Below are 19832 nucleotides of genomic sequence, written 5' to 3'. Positions count from 1 at the left end.
TCCTTTGGTCCTAGTCTTTCTTTAAAGTAAACATAGCATAATAGAAATTATTCCCTTAATCAGTAGAGAAATAATATCTGTTCCTTTCTTATGAAACTAATGGATTAGATAGAATTATTTTATGGATCAATCACAGGTTTTCACCACTTTGGATGTCTTTTCTGTCCATACAAGCCTCTACAAGCTTTTATAACAGAATAACAGAGTTGGACTGGACCTTACAGGTCTTCTAAGCAAACCCCTTTGCTCAGGCAGAAAGCCCTGTGTACCATTTCAGACAAATGGTTGTCCAATCTCTTCTTAAAAACTTCCAGTGTTGGAGCATTCACAACTTCTGGAGGCAAGTTGTTCCATTGATAAATTGTTCTAACTGTCAGGAAATTTCTTCTTAGTTCCAAGTTGATTCTCTCCTTGATTTGTTTCCATCACTGTTTCTCGTCCTGCCTTCTGTTGTTTTGGAAAATAAGTTGACCCCTTTATATGTAGAGGCTTGTCAATGTAGAGCTGTAAATTCATAAAATTCCCATAACTTCTAACTGCGAGATGATGTTGCAAATAGTTCATGATAGAGATGATCTGATCATCAATGCTTAGTAACTAATGAACCAATCCTAATAATATGCAGATGTCTCTCCATTCCTTCAATCACTAAATGCCTTACTTTTTCATGAAAACTATCCTCTTTGGATAAAGATATCTTGAGACAGCTCCATACCTAGAATCTATATCTGTTTTGATCTTATTTAGAAAATCAATATATTAGGGGAAAAATGGGGCCATCCATCAGTCTATCTATTGCTCCATTTGTCTATCCATCTATTCATCTTCCTGTCTGTCCATTCATCTGCCTGTCCATTTCTTTAACCATCCATCTCTCTGAATGTCAGTCTGTCTGTCCCTTAGTCCATCCATCAGTTCATCTCTCTCCCCATCCATCCATCTGCCCAGTAGTCTGCCTGACTGGCTGTCCATCTGTTGACCCGTCTGTCAGTCCATCAACTTATCCATCTGTCTATCGATCTTTCTGTACATCTTTCTATTGTCCATGTGTCCATGCATCCATCCATCAGTCTATCTGTCCATCTGTCCATCCAAGTGCCCATTTGTTTGCCCATTAGTGCAGTTATTTCTCTATCTGTCAGTATAGGTGTAGTTTCAGCATCGGTATAGGCTGGAATTGAAACATCATTCCTGATAGTACATTCACTTTTATTAGATAGTCTAACAAGCCACTTTTCCTGTACCAAGGTCTAATTAATTATGAAAACAGCCACGCCAAGACTTTAATGTACCGTATTTTTCGGAATATAAAACAAACCTTTTTCCCTCAAAAAAGAGGCTGAAAATCTGAGTGCCTTTTATACACTGAATACAGCATTTTTTTGCCTCCTGAAACCATGCCCCCTTCACCAAAATGGTCGTGCATACCCTTTAGGAGGCTTTCAGAGGGCTCCTGGGGACTGGGGAGGGCAGAAATGTGCAAAAAACGGGCTGTTTTGGGGAGGTCTGCAGAGTGCAAAAACTTTTTTTTTAATTTTTTTCCTCTTCAAAGTCTTGGTGCATCTTATACTCCAAAAAATACTTTGGTCACTGGAATACAACTTTCACTACAGCAAAACTGCCATGAATCTATTTGCTTTGTATGACGTGAATGTAATCTGGATCACTCCAAGTTGAGAAAGGAAGAAAAGCCACATTGAGCCTATGTTAACCAGGATTAAAATTCTCTTCATTTCCAGCTAGGAGGCAAATTTGGAAAAATGCTCAAACATATACAATAAAAGGATGCCATAGGGAAGCTGAGCAGAAGCTACTTTCATTGCTGTGGAAACTAGAACCAGAAATAATGGCCAAGTTGCGGTTATCTAGATTTCATTTCAACATATTTAGTCCTCGATTTATGACCATAACTGAGCCCAAAATGCCTGTTGTTAAGTGAATCTGGCTTCCCTATTGATTTTGCTTGTTGAACGGTTGCAAGAGGGGAATCACATGACCTTGCGACACAGCAATGGTCATAAGTAAAAACCAGTTGCCAAGCATCTGAATTTTGATCATGGGGCTGCTGGAAAGATTATAAAACTGTGAAAAACATTAATAAGTCATCTTTTTCAGTGCCATTGTAACTTTGAACGGTCACTAAATGAACTGTTGTAAGTCAAGGACTACCTGTAGAATGAAATGCTTTCGGATTGCTAAGAGTACACCAGAGTGGAATATGCTGCCCATGGAGACTGTGAATCTTCCAAGTCTTAAGAGCTTAAGCTGGATAGCACCTCCCAAGGGTGATTTAATTGGTTTTCTTGCATATGTTCCCATCAAACTTCATAATAGCAATAGCACTTATATACCACTTTCCAGTGCTTTCCAGCTCTCTCTAAGCAGTTTACAGAGTCAGCCTATTGCCCCCAATAGGGTCCTCATTTTACCCACTTTGGAAGGATGGAAGGCCGAGTCAACCTTGAGCCTGGTGAGATTTGAACTGCCAAATTTGCAGGCAGCCAGCAGTCATCAGAAGTAGCCTGCAGTACTGCACTCTAACCACAGCACCACCATGACTCAAGATTGCCTCTATAATTGTGCAAGAATTCTATAGTTTTATCATTCATATTAAAGTGAAGAGAATCAAATGTGATTTTATTTTTTTAGATTTCTCATATATATTTAAATAGGTTTTATAACTTTTAACGTATTTTATTTCTTTGCCTTGAATAAATGGATTGGCAGAGGATTCTTTGATTTTATGATCTGTTTATCTTTGTCTTGGCCTATTAAGTAGATAATCTCAACTAAAACAAAGCAGACAAAGTTGGCTTTCAACAATCAGGACATATTGTGAATGTGTGTGCATGTTATCTAAATAATACATAATATTTATCTATATATATAAAAGCCAAATACCACTCACTCATCACGAATTCTTCAGAACCGTAAAGCCTACAAACTTGAAATTTGGCACATATGTTCCTCTTGGCTTTTAGGTGCTCGCTAAGAAATGATTTTTTTGAAATGACCATCAGATCATTAGTAGTTTCTTATACAGTAATTAACACTCTCTGATGCTAAGGAGGTCTACTCCCCCTCACCACCTGAAAAGAACTCTGTTCCAAATGCCAGTTGCCTTATATTAACACACTCTGATACTAAGGAGTTAGACATTCTACTCCCCCTCCCCACATGAAAAGAACTCTGTTCCAACTGCCAGTTGCCTCACATTCCGTTACCTCAGTTCAAACTGGCAGATGTTCCACTCCTTCACTCGGGAGCGGTCTGGGGTTCCTTACAGTACTAAAGATCGGTACCTCACCACAATATCTATGCCTTCTACCTATGGAACTGCTTCCAGAGTCAAGGCAGCAGGAGCGATATTCTCTTATGTGTTTCAATCACTGACCACCATTGAGCCAATGGATTGAACGAGAGTGACCGAATTTCTCTAGAATTGCCTGATGGCTGTTTCGTCGCATGGATATCCAGCTAGTTAATAAATAAAGCTTTATTTGTCATTTTATTAAAGCAAGCAGTCTTTTTTAAAAATGATGTTTGATTTGGAAATAAATCATTTGGGCAGGCTTATTCCTGTGGTGTCATAGAATACCAAATGCAACTGAGGTAAAAGATCCAATTTCCTTGACTTCTTTGCAGTTTTCCAAGAAATACACTGTCTCTGAGGCTACTTTGAATTCTAGACTAGAAAGATCTGAGTTCTAAAGCAGCAGGGTTGTTGTTTTCTTTGCATCTGGTTCATTATAATCTTTAAAAATCAATGATTATCAAATTCTGCCTCAATCAAAGGGCACACAAGGCAGTTTGGTGTAGTGGTTAAGGTGCTGGCCTAGAAACCAGGAGGCTGTGAATTCTAGTCCTGACGAAGCATGAAAGCTGGCTGGGTTACCTTGGGCCAATCACTCTCTCTCCAACCCACCTCACAGGGTTGCTGTGGAGAAAATAAGAGGAAGAAAGAGTATTATGGAGGTTTGCCCCTTTGAGTTACTTATAAAAACGATAAGCATAGGATAAAAAAATTCTAATAAATAAGATACTTAGAACATAAGCCATGCCCATGAGTTATACTCATGCATTTTTAGCAGCTGAAAAAAAAGTTTAAGGCAAGGCAGAACAGTGGCCATCTAATACTGCTTATTCAGTTTAACTAAACAATGACCAGGAGATGCTTCCAAATTTATTAGCCTTCATTTCTGAAGATGCTTAAGCAGAGACTCGACAGCCAATTGCAGTCAAAGCCATTTGTTGGTGCTTCCTAGAGCATCCCATTTCATTTTAAAAGCGTGATACTTTCCAGCATTTACAGAGTTGAAAACTCCTCAATTTCATGTATTTTCTTTTCTTCACAAAGTAGTGCCTATTTCCCCATCGCTCTTCAGATTTAGGTTAGAGTCTAAATTAATCTTCAGCAACCCTACAGTTTATACTGACATATAAACAATTACTGTCCTTGTAGATTCGACCGCCTTGGATATTTCTAAAAGAAGTTTAGGAATTCTAAAAGAAATTCAGAAATACAGTACAATATAGGAGGGGGTCAAGAGAAAGACCTCACCATTTCAGAGCCCTCATAAATTTCCATTTCTTTTGGGGAAAAAAACTCTTCTCTCAGGATCAATTTCTACCTGTCTTTGCTCTGCTCCATGGAAGACGAGGCCTACTTGAAGTAGTAGCTAAGTAAATCTGTGCCCCAAGGCCTGCCTGTGATGATGATGATGATGATGATGATAATGATGATGATGATGATGATGTTAATCTTTGGTGAGATTCACAGCCTTTGGTGCTTGTTGGTAATTCAACAGCTCGAGTCCTAACCAAGGACCTAGGAACTGTTAAGGTAACATCGGAGGATATAAGTTGTTCCAAGTAAGGTGGTTTTTTGTAAAATCAGAATGTTCAAGTCCAATAAATTTAAAATTTCCAAATAACGAGGTAGCCCTTTAGGTACTGCTCCAAGGACTCCAATTACAATTGGGACAACACTCGATTTCTTTTTCCACAGTCGCTCAACTTCAATTTGCAAGTCCCGGTACTTTGTGATTTTTTTCTTGCTGCTTATCTTCAATTCGCACATCACCAGGTATTGCAATGTCAATGAACCAAACTTTTTTCTTTTCAACTATTGTTATGTCAGGTGTGTTGTAGGCGAAGTGCTTGTCAGTCTGAATTCTGAAATTCCACAAGATCTTGACTTTTTCATCCTCTAGGACCTTCTCAAACTGATGTTCCCAGTGATTTTTGCTGTACTCAAATCCAAACTTCTGGCAGTTTCCAGTGAATGATCTTAGCAATGCGGTCATGGCATTGTAGGTAGTCAGTTTGTGAAATTTTGCTGCACCCACTGATCAAGTGATCGACTGTCTTGTCTTTCTCATTACAGAGGCGACATTTGCTGTTGGTGGTAACATGTTGAATTTTTGCCTTTATGCAGTTTGTGGCTAAGGCTTGTTCTTGAGCTGCCAAAATAAAGCCTTCTGTTTCTTTTTTTTAGTGCTCCTGATCATAACCAGTTCCAAGTTAACTTTTGGTCAGCTTTGCCTTCAATATTTTTCAAGTATTGGCTACGCATAGCTTTGTTTTTCCAATTTTCAGCTCGCTTCGCAATTACTTCTTTCTTATATTCAGCTTTTGACTTAGTTGTCTTTAAAAAGCCTCCTTTATTTACTTCCTTAATCATTGGTTCTTCACTTTTCTGGATGTAATCATTCAAGCTGTGTTTTTCTTCTTCCACAGTCTGTTTTACTTGTAGGAGTCCTCGACCACCCTCCGCTCTTGGTAGATATAATCAGTCAACATCACTTTTAGAGTGCAAAGCATGATTCATTGTCATAAGCTTCCTTGTTTTTCTGTCCAAATTGTCCAACTCCATCTGGGTCCAGTCAATTATTCCTACAGAGTATCGAATCACCGGTATAGCACAGGTATTTATGGCTTTTATGATGTTCCCTCCACTCAATTTGGACTTTAATATCTTGTGAATTCGTCGAATGTACTTGGGTGAAGTTAATTCCTTGACTTTATTATGCATTAAGTCAGAGGCCTCTAAAATCCCCAAGTACCTGTAGCCTTCTTCTGGTTTTACTGCCTTTATCATTTCTTCATTCTCAAGTTCTATTCCATCATCTTTTATTAGTAGCAGCAGCAGCAGCAGCAGTAGTAGTAGTAGTATTTGTTCATTAAACATGAAATGTAGTCAATTGAACATTCAAAAATGTATTACAAATACCATTGATTGGTGTTAATGGTTGATATGGGTTGTTGCCAGCGTCCTAGATATCAACCAAGTACCTTCTTAAAATAAACAGGTAGTTTCGACGGCCAGGTCGTGGTATTTTGTGATTTTTTTCCAGTTCTTTTTCTTCGAATCTGGCATCTCCTGGTATTGTTGTTGTTGTTGTTGTTATGTTAATCTTTGGTGAGCTTCACAGCGTTTGAGGCTGACTCAACAGCTCAAGTCCCTAGGAACTGTTAAGGTAACATAGAAGGATATAAGCTGTTCCAAATAGGGTGGTTTTTTGTAGAATCAGAATGTTGTTATTGTTGTTATTATTATTATTATTGGAATTCATAAGTGTACCAACATGCCTACCATCCTGATGTCCCCACTCATTCATATCCATTTCCTGTATTCATAATCATGTTTATACTTATATCTGTTATCTCATACATGCTTGATAAAATAAAATAAAAAAAATAACTACTAAATTCCTAAGGAACCTAGCAGGCTTTTCTACAAAAGAATAATTCCACCCAGCTCACGGGGGACACACATCCAGTTAGGATCGCTCTGCATTTCCCATTCCCAGCTAAATCCTCCAGGATCGCGCGGTTGCAGAAACCTCCCACCCACCACCCAAAAGAATCCACGCGACTCGACCCTTTCCACACCCCACCTCCCCCACGCCCGGCCTCTTCCCCGCCCGACTGCACCGCCCCGCAGACGTCACTCCGCCCGTCAATGAGTGGGGGGCGGTCCTTTGGAGAGGCGGGGAAGGATGGCGAGCCAATCCGCCACAGGCGCCTGCCTTCCGGGAGCGAGGAGGCCAGAGGGGCTCCTCCTTCGGTCGACCGGTGCCCGGCCCGCCCATCCCCGTCTCCGTCTGCGGAGTGAGGGCAGAGTTCCCCCGCGCGGGTGGGCGATGTCGCTCGGGCTCCTTTTCCAGCTGCAGGTAAAGCCCGTCTGGGGCGAGGCGTTGTGGCGGGACGGGCAGGGCTGGCGGGTCCAGGATCAGGGAGCTGCATGCGGCGGGGAGGCTCTTCCGCGGCTCCCTCCGCACAGAGCGCCGCTCAGGACAAAAGGAAGCTGCTGAGGAAGCCACGCCGCAAAAGCGGCGAGTGGGTGGGAAATCTCTCGTGGCGGGCAGGGAGGGGTCCGGCCCTTCACGCCACTTTTCCAGGCGTTTCCCCGCCTGCCTGCCTGCCCGCGCCCGCTCCATCGCCCCTCTTTGCCTGCCCCGGACGCCGCCTGCGATCTCTGCTGCGATCTTTCCCGGGGACCTGCTTCTCTGCCCGGGCGGACTAGGGGGGAGCTTCCCTTCCACGTTCCGGGAAGGACCCACTCACTTCCATCACCCCCTGCGCAAAACTTCGCTGCTCGCACGTCCTAGGGTACCTGGTGGGCTGGGTCCCTTCGGCCTTTTAGCTGCCGGAGGGCAACGGGTGACCGCTGACCTGCATCCAGCCGACCTTCCGCGGCGGGTCTTTGCAAAGAGCGAACTTGGGACCGCCGCGCCTTAAAGGACCCGGGCAGTTAGCTAGCCAAAAGAACCCGCGTTAAATCCCAAAGGTGCCTTTTTCTCCCCTAAGAGGCAACTGGACTTTCTTGTTTTTCCTATGAAGACGTTTCCTTCTCATTCAAGAAGCTTCCTCAGCTCTGACTGGATTCCATTCCCCCACCATCAACTCAGAGCTGAGGAAGCTTCTTGAATGAGAAGTGAAACGTCTTCAAAGAAAAATCAGAAAGTCCGATTGCCTCTTGAAAGAAAAAAAAAAGCATCTTTGGGACAACCCACGTTAAGGCTTCCTGGTCAGTCTATCTTAGGAATGGATTCAATAACGGGCCACAATGGAAATTTCCTTCTGGCAAAACGTGTAGAACGAATCCTCCATCTGTCAATCTTCTGGGGTATGCATGGGACATATTCCAACCTTAAAATAAATCTTTAAGGTGATGAGTTTTCAGTCAAACATCAGAAAGTTTCGTGTATGCCGGAGCCTTGCAGACAGCTCCTGATTGATGTCAGAATGGTCACTGTATGCTTGCTTGCATGTAATCCCATTGAATTGCATGGGACATATTTCTAAATAGGCACAGAACTCCCCAGTCTTTCTGTTGGGGAGACCGCAAATATAGAATATTTTTGTCTATGTTCTGAATGCAAAACACACACACACATACACACCCTTGGGCATATTAATAAATCTCATTTGAGTAAATTTACAGTGTATGTAAGTGTGAGATTGAGGGAGGGATTCATTCTGGAGAATTTCAGAACTTCGTTCCAAAGGATACTCTTTGCCTAGAAAAAGATGGCATTCTTCTCTTTGGGAAAGTCCTTTATAACTTTGCTAAAAATTGTTATTAATCTCCTATTTACCTTTTCACCCTACTAAATTGTTTTTGTCCGGAAGATTGGCTTTAAAACAAAAAGGAGTGGCAATGATAGCATGAAAACAAGAAGATAATTAACCAGAGTATACCACTTTGTGTATTTTTATAGAAATCAATATAGGGGATATTGCTATAGTAACCGTGGCTGGATTGTAGACTCAACAGATTAATGTCCACTACAAATCAATTTATTTCCCATTCTTAGAAAGGGTTTTGCTTGGGAGGTCTGGTATCATCTATTGATCAAATCTTAACTGGTGTTTGTTTTCTTTCTTTCTTTCTTTCTTTCTTTCTTTTTCTTTTTCTTTTTTGCTCTCCCAAGTTTTAAAAAAATCATTAAGAAATATTTTTATTTAGCACAGGAATTGCAATGTTTTGCTTGAATCCCGCCCCCAATAATATAGGGCCACAGATCATGATCAGTGAAATGAAATTGGAGACCCCTTGATATCTATGTTCCAATATTTTAAGTTTTGAAAAGGTTATCTAGGTTCAATTAACAAAGTGGTTGTGGGTATTAACTGTAATGGAAGATATTTTTTCTTGTTTCCTTGAGATGATAGGCCTAAAGAGTAAGAGAGATAAAGAAAGGAAGACAATTTTAAAATGTATTTTGCAGCCTGCATTCATTTCAAATCCCTCTTGTACCATTGTCATCTAATATATACTTGTTTGCAAAAGCAAGCAACATATTAATGAGATAAGGTATATTCTGTTTTTTAATAGTTCTCTTTTTTAATAATAATTTTATTAAAAAATACACTTAAGAATAAAAAAATAATACAAACTAAGAAATAATATAGTAAAGAAAAAAATATAAAATGACTTCCCTCTTATAAATATAAACAATTTAGTAATCCACCATCTTTCCATGTCCCATCTCTGATCTATAAACAAATCCTTGAAATCTCATCATTTCAGTCCTGATTAGCAAAAGTCCATTAAGAGTTACCAGAAATAACAATATATCTATTTTATCCTTGATCAAATGAACCAACTTTGTATTCCTAGTCATTTGTAATGATCTTTAATCTCTTCAAATAATATCCTAGAACTTGATTTATATTTATTTTTATTTGTTCCTTCTCAGAAAATTACCCAGGTCTCTCTCTTGGTTTGTTATTTATGTATCTCTTGTCTAATGATGTCTATTCAGACTTAAGATGATTTCTCTTGCATGTCTAGTTTAGCATATTTTCCATGTCATTTTTATAAGCTGTCATTTTAAAATCCGCTTCCCACTTTCAGCTCAGTTCTTCTTCCATAACACATTTTGAACACAGTCTATCCTTCAGGTTTTTTTAATATTAAAATATTATGGCCCATTCTATATTAGTAAATCAAATTTGTGTTCTTTAATTATAATCTTTAGTTCCTTCTAGTTCTCTCTAGTGTCCCATCGTATCTTCTTTTTTTAAAGTATTCAAAGCAAAGGCACTTTCCCTCAGGAGAGGTTCTTATAATTAATTTCAAAATCTTATTTCAAATCCACCTGGACACTTAGTTCATTTGTATCTTTCTAACATCAAAGTTCTATTGCTCATTGGTATTTTTCATAAAAAACTAAAAACCCTTAAATTTGCATTTAAAACTCAAGAAACTCAAGCAGTGTTTTCAGACTTGTCAATCTGAAGGTTTCTAATAGCTGAAAAACAGTTAAGAAGCAATTTATGAAAGTAATTAGAAAAAGAAGTATACAAAGCCAATGCATTCCCAAATTGCAATCCCAAAATTATTGAGAAGATTTATGGTCTGGACACTCAAAAATAATAAAGCTGTAAGGAACCCTTTAAACCCTGTTTATTATATAGAAAAGCCCTTAGTTTTATAACACAGTTAGAACTTTATCTTGTATGAGGAACTACTAGTCTTTATAAAGATATGACTTTGTTTGGGATGGAGGGAAATGGGGAGGGGGAGGGAAATGGGGAGGGGGAGAGAAAAGAGAAGGTGGAAGTGGAGGAGCTGCCTGATACTGAAATCCATCACAAACATTTTTAAAAGAAGAAACATTGTCCTAATAAGATCAAAGAAAACATATTGACTAGGAGAATAATTTCATCACAGGTCAAGATTGTCCTGCACTGTGAATTGGCTGGGGACAAGTGTCCTTTGGCAAACTGCCCTGGATGAGGGTGCAGGGGAGGAGCACCAGTGGAGGGTCAGCCAAGGACCCATGGTGGGTCGACTCTGCAAGGGGTCCCATGATGAAGTAGACCCAGCCACGTGCCCGCGGCTAATCATTCTAGAGTAGCATGCCCCAACCTTTCTGTATTAACAGCCTGGAGGGGGAGCAGGTGCATTACACGTGCATGTGCACATGCAAACAGGGCTGCAAGCACGATGCTTGTGTCAATGATAACACACATGTGGCACTTGCAGTGATGCTATCGCAAATGGGGTGTGCGCACACACTGGCCAGCCACTCAGGCAGCTCAGTGGCCAAGAATCCATGGCCCTTTAGTGGGCTCCAGCCCACAGGTTGGGGATCCCTGTTCTAGACTTTTCTAAACCTGCTGGAGACTGTTGTCCTGCACTCCTTGTGAGGAGCAACTGTCTAGAGCACTTGTATCTCAAATCCTCTCCTTGTCCAGACAGGAATCAGCAAAGAGCCGGTCTACTTGCCAATTCTTCATTCTAATGTGGTCACCTAGTTGTTACCTTGTTGGATAATGAAACAACCAAGCTTAGAATGCACCAAGGACTTGACAATTCAATCCTTAACTACATGTAATCTCTTCTATTGGAAATTAAGAATTCTCTGCTAGTGGTGAAAAGGAACAGTAAGATTTAATTTTGAAATACCCAGATGAAGACCAAAACTTCCAAATTTCCAGCCATTCATGAATTTGCATCATTTGGGGCCTATCTTGAAGAAGATCTTCAGGGTTCCTCAAAGCCACCCCAAAAATCTGGGTTAGCAGAATTTACAATACAATAGCAGAGTTGGAAGAGATCTTGGAGGCCTTTTTAGTCCAACCTTCTGCCTAGGCAGGAAACCCTATACCGTTTCAGAATTTGCTGCTCTCTGTTATCCACACTAATGGGTAGTCAGTAGAACTTTCATTCTTGATGTTTTTGCATTGTCAAGTTCTTTCCTTCTTTTGTATACCCTACTATTCCATACTAGCCCTCCTACAAAAGCAGAAATTTTATTTTCCATCATTCTATGGATGAAGTAACTGTTAGCTAATTCGGTTAGAGTTTGGGAGGAAAGATGAGAATACAAAAAAGGAAAGAAGCATATGTCGGTTGGATGATCGATTTGCTTAAAACTTTGCTTGGAGGAAGAAAAGAAAACTAGATATTAACAGGATAAAAATTGAAAAGAGATGCAAATTAGTCCCAAAAGCATAAGTGCTAGAAGTTTTGATGAACTTGCTTGTGTTTAACCATGTTATTCTCATATGAAAAAGTCTAGTAAAATGAATTATAGTCAGCTATCTCAAAAGACTTTTAGAAGTAACAGTTCAAAGGAATTTACTCTTAGCTAAGGTCATGAAGAACTGTAGCCTGACTGTATTCAATATCGTAAAAATAACATTCTACTTCTAAGCTAGCAGAAAATCTGTTTGTATCTTGGCATAATAACATACTTAAAATGATGACAATGCTGCTTACATAAAGGAATACATAAGCTGTTAATGGAGGAAAAAACAACTTAGGAAAGTGTTGTCTTTGCATTCTTCTTTCATTGTCTGGACTTAAGCAATATTTCCTTCCTTGTTGCTTTGGTAATGGATCTCCCTTGTCTCCATCAAGGCCATCCTCTTTACTCTCTATAGTGGGTAAGGAATTTACAGTTCTTCAGATGTTGATTGTATTCTCAGTTGACATATTTAATCACGAGAGTCAAGGAGTTCTAGTTTAGCAATATTTGAAGAGCCACAAGATTTCTGTTCTTGTTGTAGGATCTTAGGAAAATCATGTATGGACCTTTATCAATAAGATTTCAGGTTTGCTTATAACACTGAGATAGCATTGTTCATGTATGTGGGTTACTTTTGCAGGACTCAAGTAGGAGGCCTACATCCATTCTTGTCTTCCTAAATCTCAGCAGTCTGTGATACCATCAACCATAATATTCTTCTGGAATGGCTTCAGGAGTTGAGTATAGTAATGCCCATTGTAGCGGTTCTCCTCTTTCAATATTGATAGGGGAGAAGAGGCCCAGTCCTCCTAGACCTTCTTATGTGGATGAAGATTCTTAGTCATCCAGGTCACAGTTGTCTCAAAGATGCTCTTTCAAGAGGCAACTGGACTGTTTGATTTTTCTTTGAAGGCATTTCCCTTCTCATCCAAGAAGCAATCACTTTTGGGACTTCCTGTGTCCAGTGTCTCTACTCATTTCTCATTTCTATTTAACATCTACACATGAAACTTCTGGGTGAGGTCATCAGTCAGCACAGGGTGAAATTTCACTACATTGATGACATGCAACTATATATTTCCACTCCTGGCCACACAGTTGTATTACAGGTAGTCCTCAACATACAAGAGTTCATTTAGTTCAAAGTTACAATGACACTGAAAAAAGTGACTTTTGACCATTTTTCATACTTACAACCACTTCAGCATCCCCACAGTCACATGATCAGAATTCAGACACTTGGAAACTGATACATATTTATGACAGCTGCAGTGTCTCAGGTTCATGTGATCACCTTTTGTGACCTTCTGACAAGCATATTCACTGGGAAAGCCAGATTCATTTAACACCCATGTTACTAACTTAACATCTGCAGTGATTTACTTAACAACTGGCCCCAAAGGTCATAAAATAGGGGCAAAGTTCACTTAAATGTTTCACCTAGCAACAAACATTTTGGGCTCAATTGTAGGTCGAGGACTACCTGTATTTAAGATGGACAATCATCTACTTTTTCTTAAAAAATAATAATAATTTATGTTAATAGAAAATAGGGTTTGAGTTCCAAAATCTTAAAGTATTGGATGCCGACACTGTCCAAGTAGTCGTTTAAAAACAGAATGCTTACAATAACTTACCCAGGCTGTTGCTTATTACAACTTTTGTAAGTATCAAAGATGTTTAAACTACACATTTGTATACAGCTGAAAAAGAGTTTTTATAATAATGGAAAGGAAATTTTATTTTGTTTTCTCCTCATACAGCCCCCTCTCCTCCAACTACCAATATGTCACAAATGATGTACGATCCATGTGTGTTACAAGTGGACTACGGAATATTTTTACATGTTAATAAATACATGCAAAAAAATTTTTTGGGTAAAGTTGAGTTGCCACAGATAGAAGAGAGTAGTTGTACCTCAGGGCTGAGTTAGTTCTTTATGCATTTATGCTGTATGTCTTTTAGATTCACAACCAGCATAATGTTGGTACTCCAAATGCTTAAACAGAAGTGTGCAGAATGGCGCAAGGAGAAGTTAACCTGGACCATGATATACCACTCCTGACCCTTCCACCATATTGGGCCAAAACCATTGTGGGACTTTTTTCCATTATCTGCTTTGTGAACAGTTATGATGGAGATTTTGTCTTTGATGACTCTGAAGCTATAATCAACAATAAGGTTAGTGATGTAATGTATTGTTGTAAATAGGATTAAAAAGGAACACAGTTTTACTTGTGCTTCCGATAATTGGTTACATTAATCAGATGAAAACCTTTTAAACAGATTTAGAATACATCTCCGGTTAATTAAAAAGAACACTTGAATATAATGTAACTTATTTAGAGTATATGTTTTAAGAATACAAAAGAAAATGCCTTAAAGAAGTTAAAACTCTGTGTTTTTCTATTGCATTAACAATCTTAAAATAGTACTTGAAGTTGTTCTGTCATTTAGGAAGACAAATGTGGCAAATAACTACCGTATTTTCACCCATATAACCCGCCCACGCAAATAACCCGCCCACGCGAATAACCCGCGGGTTTTCGGGATCGTGTAAAATATTTTCCGTATACCCCGCCCACGCATATAACCCGCGACGAGTAAGAGAGAAGGGAAACAGCTGAGATGGGGGGGGGAAGAAACGGAGAAAGAAGCCTGCGCAAGCTGGGGAAGAGGAAAGGAACGGAGGAGAAGGAAACAGCTGAGATCGGGGTGGGGGAAGAAACGGAGAAAGAAGCCTGCACAAGCTGGGGAAGAGAAAAGGAACGGAGGAGAAGGAAACAGCTGAGATCAGGGTGGGGGAAGAAACGGAGAAAGAAGCCTGTGCAAGCCTCCGATCGTGTAAAATATTTTCCGTATACCCCGCCCACGCATATAACCCGCAGGGGGCGCTGTGCATGTAAAAACCGCATATAACCCGCGGGTTATATGGGTGAAAATACGGTATATTTGTGGTACACTTTCAGCATCACAGCTGCTGCAAAATAGGATGATTTTTGGGATGAAAAATAAGGATCTGTGGTTCAGGTTTTGTAATAGGTTTTATGTACATTATATTTCTTTTTGTGTTTTCCTGTTGTGTATGTTTGTATCAATTAAATCAGTGATAATGAATCTTTTTTGGCTCGCGTGCCAAAAGCGGGGGGAGCACAGGGGGGGTCATGCACGGGCGTGCAACACCCATAATGCTATGCACACAACCCCAACACACATGCGCACATGACCAGCACTCCACCACCACCCCCATTTTTGATGTGCTTTCTTCGCCCTCCGCAAGCTCCAGAGGCTTTATAGGAGCCTAGGGAGGGTGAAAACAGTCTCCTCTCCCCCCCCCCCCCGAGGCCCTCCGGAAGCTTCAGGAACTTCTCTGAAGCCTCTGGAGCACGAAAAACCAGCCCTACGGGCAAACCAGAAGTTCGGGAACTGACTTCTGCTCATAGGGCCGGTTTTAGCCCTCCGGAGCCTGCAAGAGCCTCCAGGAGGCTTCCCTGAAGGCTCCGGAGGGCAAAAAATGACCCTACGAACAAACCGGAAGTGACAAGCCTCATGAAGGCCCCTAAAGGCTCCTGAGGGCTAAAACTGGCCCTACAAGCAAACTTCCGGTTTGCCAGAAGGGTCGTGTTTCGCCCTCCGGAGCCTTCAGGGAAGCCTCTTGAAGGCCCATGAACACTCGTTTTTGTCCTCCATGCTCCAGAGGGCTAAAACCAGCCCTACGAGCAAACTGGAAGTCTGTTCTTGAACTTCCGGTTTGCCCATAGGGCCAGTTTTTTGCGCTCCGGAGGCTTCAAGGAAGCCTCCGGAGGGTGAAAAATGGCCTCAAAAGAATGGGTCATTATGTAATCAACCGAAACATTTTTGCAATGGTCATTAAGCGAACACCAGTTGTAAAGAGAATGCTGTGGTTGTTAAGTGAACCATTGTTCTCAGTGGCTGGATTTTGTTGGAAATTATATTTTCTGACAAAAATGTAAATCACTGTCATGTGACCAAGGGGCAATGCACTCAAATTGCAGTCACATGACTGGGGGAGGGGGAGGGCAGCTGTCATAACTTTGAAACTGAATCATTAGTACCTTTTTGGCGGGGTGGGATTCCATCATAACTTCAAGTCATAAGGACTACTTGTACTACGGGAAGTAGTCCTAAATTTGAGATTTGGGCATGATTTCATACACTTTGCTTAATCTTCCGCCACAACTTAATTTTGAAATCTAGAAATAAATTTAAAATATAATCTGTTAATTTTCTGCGTTTTCAAGCCCCGGAAGCAGCTAAGAGAGGAAAAAATACAATGCATTGCCTTTATGAAAAAGGCATTGCCTTTTCACAAAGGAGAGAAAATGTGGTTTAAATAATTTATTCCAGCAATTGATTTTAGGGTGGGCACATTCTGAGGTCCATCTTTTTGCAAGTAATCCACTATCAATTCCTGGGGCCGCTGCTTTACAGCTGCTACCCGGGTCATCTTTGGGGGAGGAGTCAAAAGTCGAGATAGTGGTCATGGCCACATGATCAAAACCTTGTCTTCTTTCTATGTACATTGGAGCTTTGGTTTTAAAGTCACAGTGGCCATCTTTGCACGCGCATGCACACACACGCACACACACACACACACACACACACACACCCTTGGCTGCTGCTCCTCATTACAGTAACAACCTGTCTGAATATTTTTGAAGAGATTATTTGATTCAACCATCCAAGTATTCCGAAAATATTGGCTGAATGAAATCTGTCCACCTCTGACTTCCTTCTCTGACCCCCAATTGCCCTAAAGTTTGGAACTGCCGCTGATTTCATTTAGCCAATATATCCTTCCTAAGTCACTTTGGGGATTAAGGAAAAACCCTGTTCAGTTTGATGAGCTATACGTCGATACAAATAGACCTCCTTTAATGCCTGGTCATCAATGACTGTAATAAAGGTATTTGATTAACTCCATTAACAATTGTTCATGGACATAGTTGCAAATTAAAAAGAAAAAACCCACATAACCATGCCATTTAGGGACAGCAATTCCAGAAGTCCCGGTTACCATTTTTAATCAAGGACTGCACAGGTCCTTGAGTGAGGACCTCACATGACCGCAACTTCCAACTTCTTACTGGCTTTTTCATTGTATTTGCTTGTGATGATTACACAAGAACCACCTGTGTAGCTTCCTTTCCTTGAGGAGCCCAGAAACAGCAGCTTGTCTGCTTGGACTCTGAAAGTTGCCTCAGCCATCTTGATTTCTCCACCAGCAAATTAGCCCTTGTTCTTTTCTCTTCGACAGCAGCCAATGTTTATCCCCACAGGGCAATCTCTGCATTGTGATGCCAGCTGTCGCTGAATTTCATGGAGTTCAAACAGTCTTCCAGAGGCTTTCTAGCTCATATAAACATCTCTCTGTTTTGTCTTGTTTTAAAACATGGAGCAATGATTTATCTTTGGTGCGTGTAGAAAGGCAAACATTTGATCAAATAAAGCATTTAAGGCAGAGTGCCTCTCTCGGAACATGTGTTAATTAGAACAATGTGTCTTTTGCCAAATGTTACAGCCTGCAACGCAAAGACTGCTGTTGAAAATCAAGTGTGGAGATTCTGATCCAACAGAATCATATGCACATAATTTGTCTAATGAATGTGTGCTAAATCAAGCTGAAAGGAAAACAGGATATTTTTTTTTCATGATAGACTCCCTGTAATAAGAGCACAGTTTTTAGACGAATGCGTTCCCAGGATTCTTGGCCTCCTGTGACTTGTTTGTTTTTTGTTAAGTCAGATTCACACAACTGCTTCTCAAGCATATGTTCTAAGTGTTCTGATGCGATATAAAAATTGTCAGCCGAGATTGAATGCCAAGGTGATGTGGCTGTCGGATCTCCTGCTCCACAGTTATCCGTATGCCAATTTCCATTGTCGCTCTAAGCATTTCTATCACCTCACATCACAAGGAAGCAAGGTGCCACAAAATCCAGGAAAGCTGAAGCCACATGTGGCTGAACTGGTAGCCAGCTGTTGTTGCATATGGAAATAGTGGGGTTTATTGGCACATCAGAATCAAGACCTATTAAAAATGATTCTAAGATGGGTTGGACTTCATAGACGTAACCAGTTTTCAGTTAAGATGGCAGAAAGAGAGGGAGCTATTGGGCTGTCCTCATGAGTGATACTTGTGCATTGATTGTTTGGTGAAAGCACTTTCTTGGAAGGAGAGGACTGTTCAGAATGGAGGTTGGAAGCAGGCTGGATTAGACTAGAGCAGAGCATTCTGGAGAATAGCCATACTTACTCTTTTACTACACTGCCCAGTTTATGGTGTTATGCAGTGATTTTGCGGGAACATTTTGCAAACTGTTGAGCATTGCCTTCTGGACCTGGCAATATTTTTTTTAAAAAAAATGGGTTCCATCTCCTGGTCTGTTTTCCAGAGAAGCAGGTTCTTTTGTATTTTCAGAGGAGCAAGATGCTGCTAGATGCTTTTGGGGGGAGCAGTTTTTGGTGGGTGCTGCTGTTGGACACTTTTTTTGCTATTGCTGGGGCATTCCATTGAGGCTGTACTACTGAAATCCTTCCTTCCCCATTGCTTGGTCTTTTCCTGTACGTTTGTGCTTTTGTTGGCCATTGTGGCTCAGGGATTTGAGTGGTAGCTTGGCAGGTGAAGGCTATAGTAAGGTGCAGGATGTTATGGGGCCCCACAGAGGTCACCTTGCATATCCTCTGGGTAGCCTTCTAGGAGTGTTGATCTGTATGAATGTGTGGTAATGAACGTGAGGTGGGGACTGGATATCCTGATGGTACCAATTGCTGGTGAAGCTATTGTATCTTTGAGTGCTCAGTTTCCCTCCTAAGGATGTCTGGTGAGGAAAATGGGAGGTTCTCAGTCCTTTGTCTCGATGGACTTGGTTTTAGAGATCCTGGTGGTGATACATGGGAAGGGATGGTGAGAGACAGGGAGTAAACCACTCTCAGAGTATGTGGAACCATTGTCTAGTTTTGCATTCCACTCCTTGAACTCTATTCTGTCTGTAGACCTTCAGTGGTCCAGTCCACTTCTACTGAGTGCCAGGTCAATGTGTAATAAGGCTCCCCTCATCAGCGATTTAATCATTGATGAGAGGGCAGAGCTGGCATGTATTACCGAGACCTGACTAGGTCCAGAAGCAGAAGTGTTCATTCTTTCAGAAATATGCCGAGTGAGATTTGGCATGTGGCATCAGCTGAGACCCTGGGCCAGGGGTGTGGATGTGGTAATTGTCATCCAGTAAGTCCTTCACAGTGTTGCACCAAGATGTGCTCTCAGGGATCAGTTTGGAGTGTAGCTGTTGTACCAGCCTCCCACCTGCACAGTAATCTCCCTATTTGAACTCCTTAATTCCATTTCTAGGCTGGTAGTTGAGTTCCTCAGACTTAGGGTTCTGAGGGATGTCAATCTGCCTTTTCTAGGAGTGAGGTCTGAGCTTGCTCTGGAGTTCATGACCAACATGATGACCATGGGCCTATCCTGGGTCATTCAGAACCTGACATGGGACAATGGTCATACTTGGATCAGGTGTTCCTGTCAGAGCAGTGGCCATGTGACATGAAATGGGCAAACTCTTGGTTTCTCCCTTGTTATAATCGGATCACCGCCTGATTTCCATGGGATTCTCTAATGGCACCATCCACTGCAGTGGGGGAGAACCCATTAGATTGGTTTGTCCTTGAAACTGATGAACCCAGATGGCTTTTAGAAGGAGCTGAATGTTTTTCCTGTTAGTCTGCTATAGGATCCATCTGGAACCTTGGTTGTCACTTGGAATAAGGGGGTGGCTGAGGCCTTGGATCAGATCATGCCCTTGCAATCCCTCTCTCCTTGGAG

General features: G+C 41.1%; 1 protein-coding gene across 1 annotated transcript in view; it reads left to right on the top strand.

The window, feature by feature from the left end:
* Positions 1 to 7058: 7058 nt before the first annotated feature.
* TMTC4 (transmembrane O-mannosyltransferase targeting cadherins 4) overlaps positions 7059 to 19832 on the top strand; it is a 50219-nt gene continuing 37445 nt past the window's right edge. Inside the window, exons 1-2 of the mRNA XM_032226509.1 lie at positions 7059 to 7175; positions 13953 to 14168. Of these exons, the coding sequence (XP_032082400.1) occupies positions 14007 to 14168 (162 nt within the window). The 5' untranslated portion in view covers positions 7059 to 7175; positions 13953 to 14006. The remainder of the gene's footprint in view (positions 7176 to 13952; positions 14169 to 19832) is intronic.

This window comes from Thamnophis elegans, chromosome 11 (genome assembly GCF_009769535.1).
Source record: "Thamnophis elegans isolate rThaEle1 chromosome 11, rThaEle1.pri, whole genome shotgun sequence".
Taxonomy (NCBI): domain Eukaryota; kingdom Metazoa; phylum Chordata; class Lepidosauria; order Squamata; family Colubridae; genus Thamnophis; species Thamnophis elegans.
The sequence above is the reverse complement of the archived record's forward strand: the minus strand, read 5'-3'. Positions and strand labels throughout refer to the sequence as shown.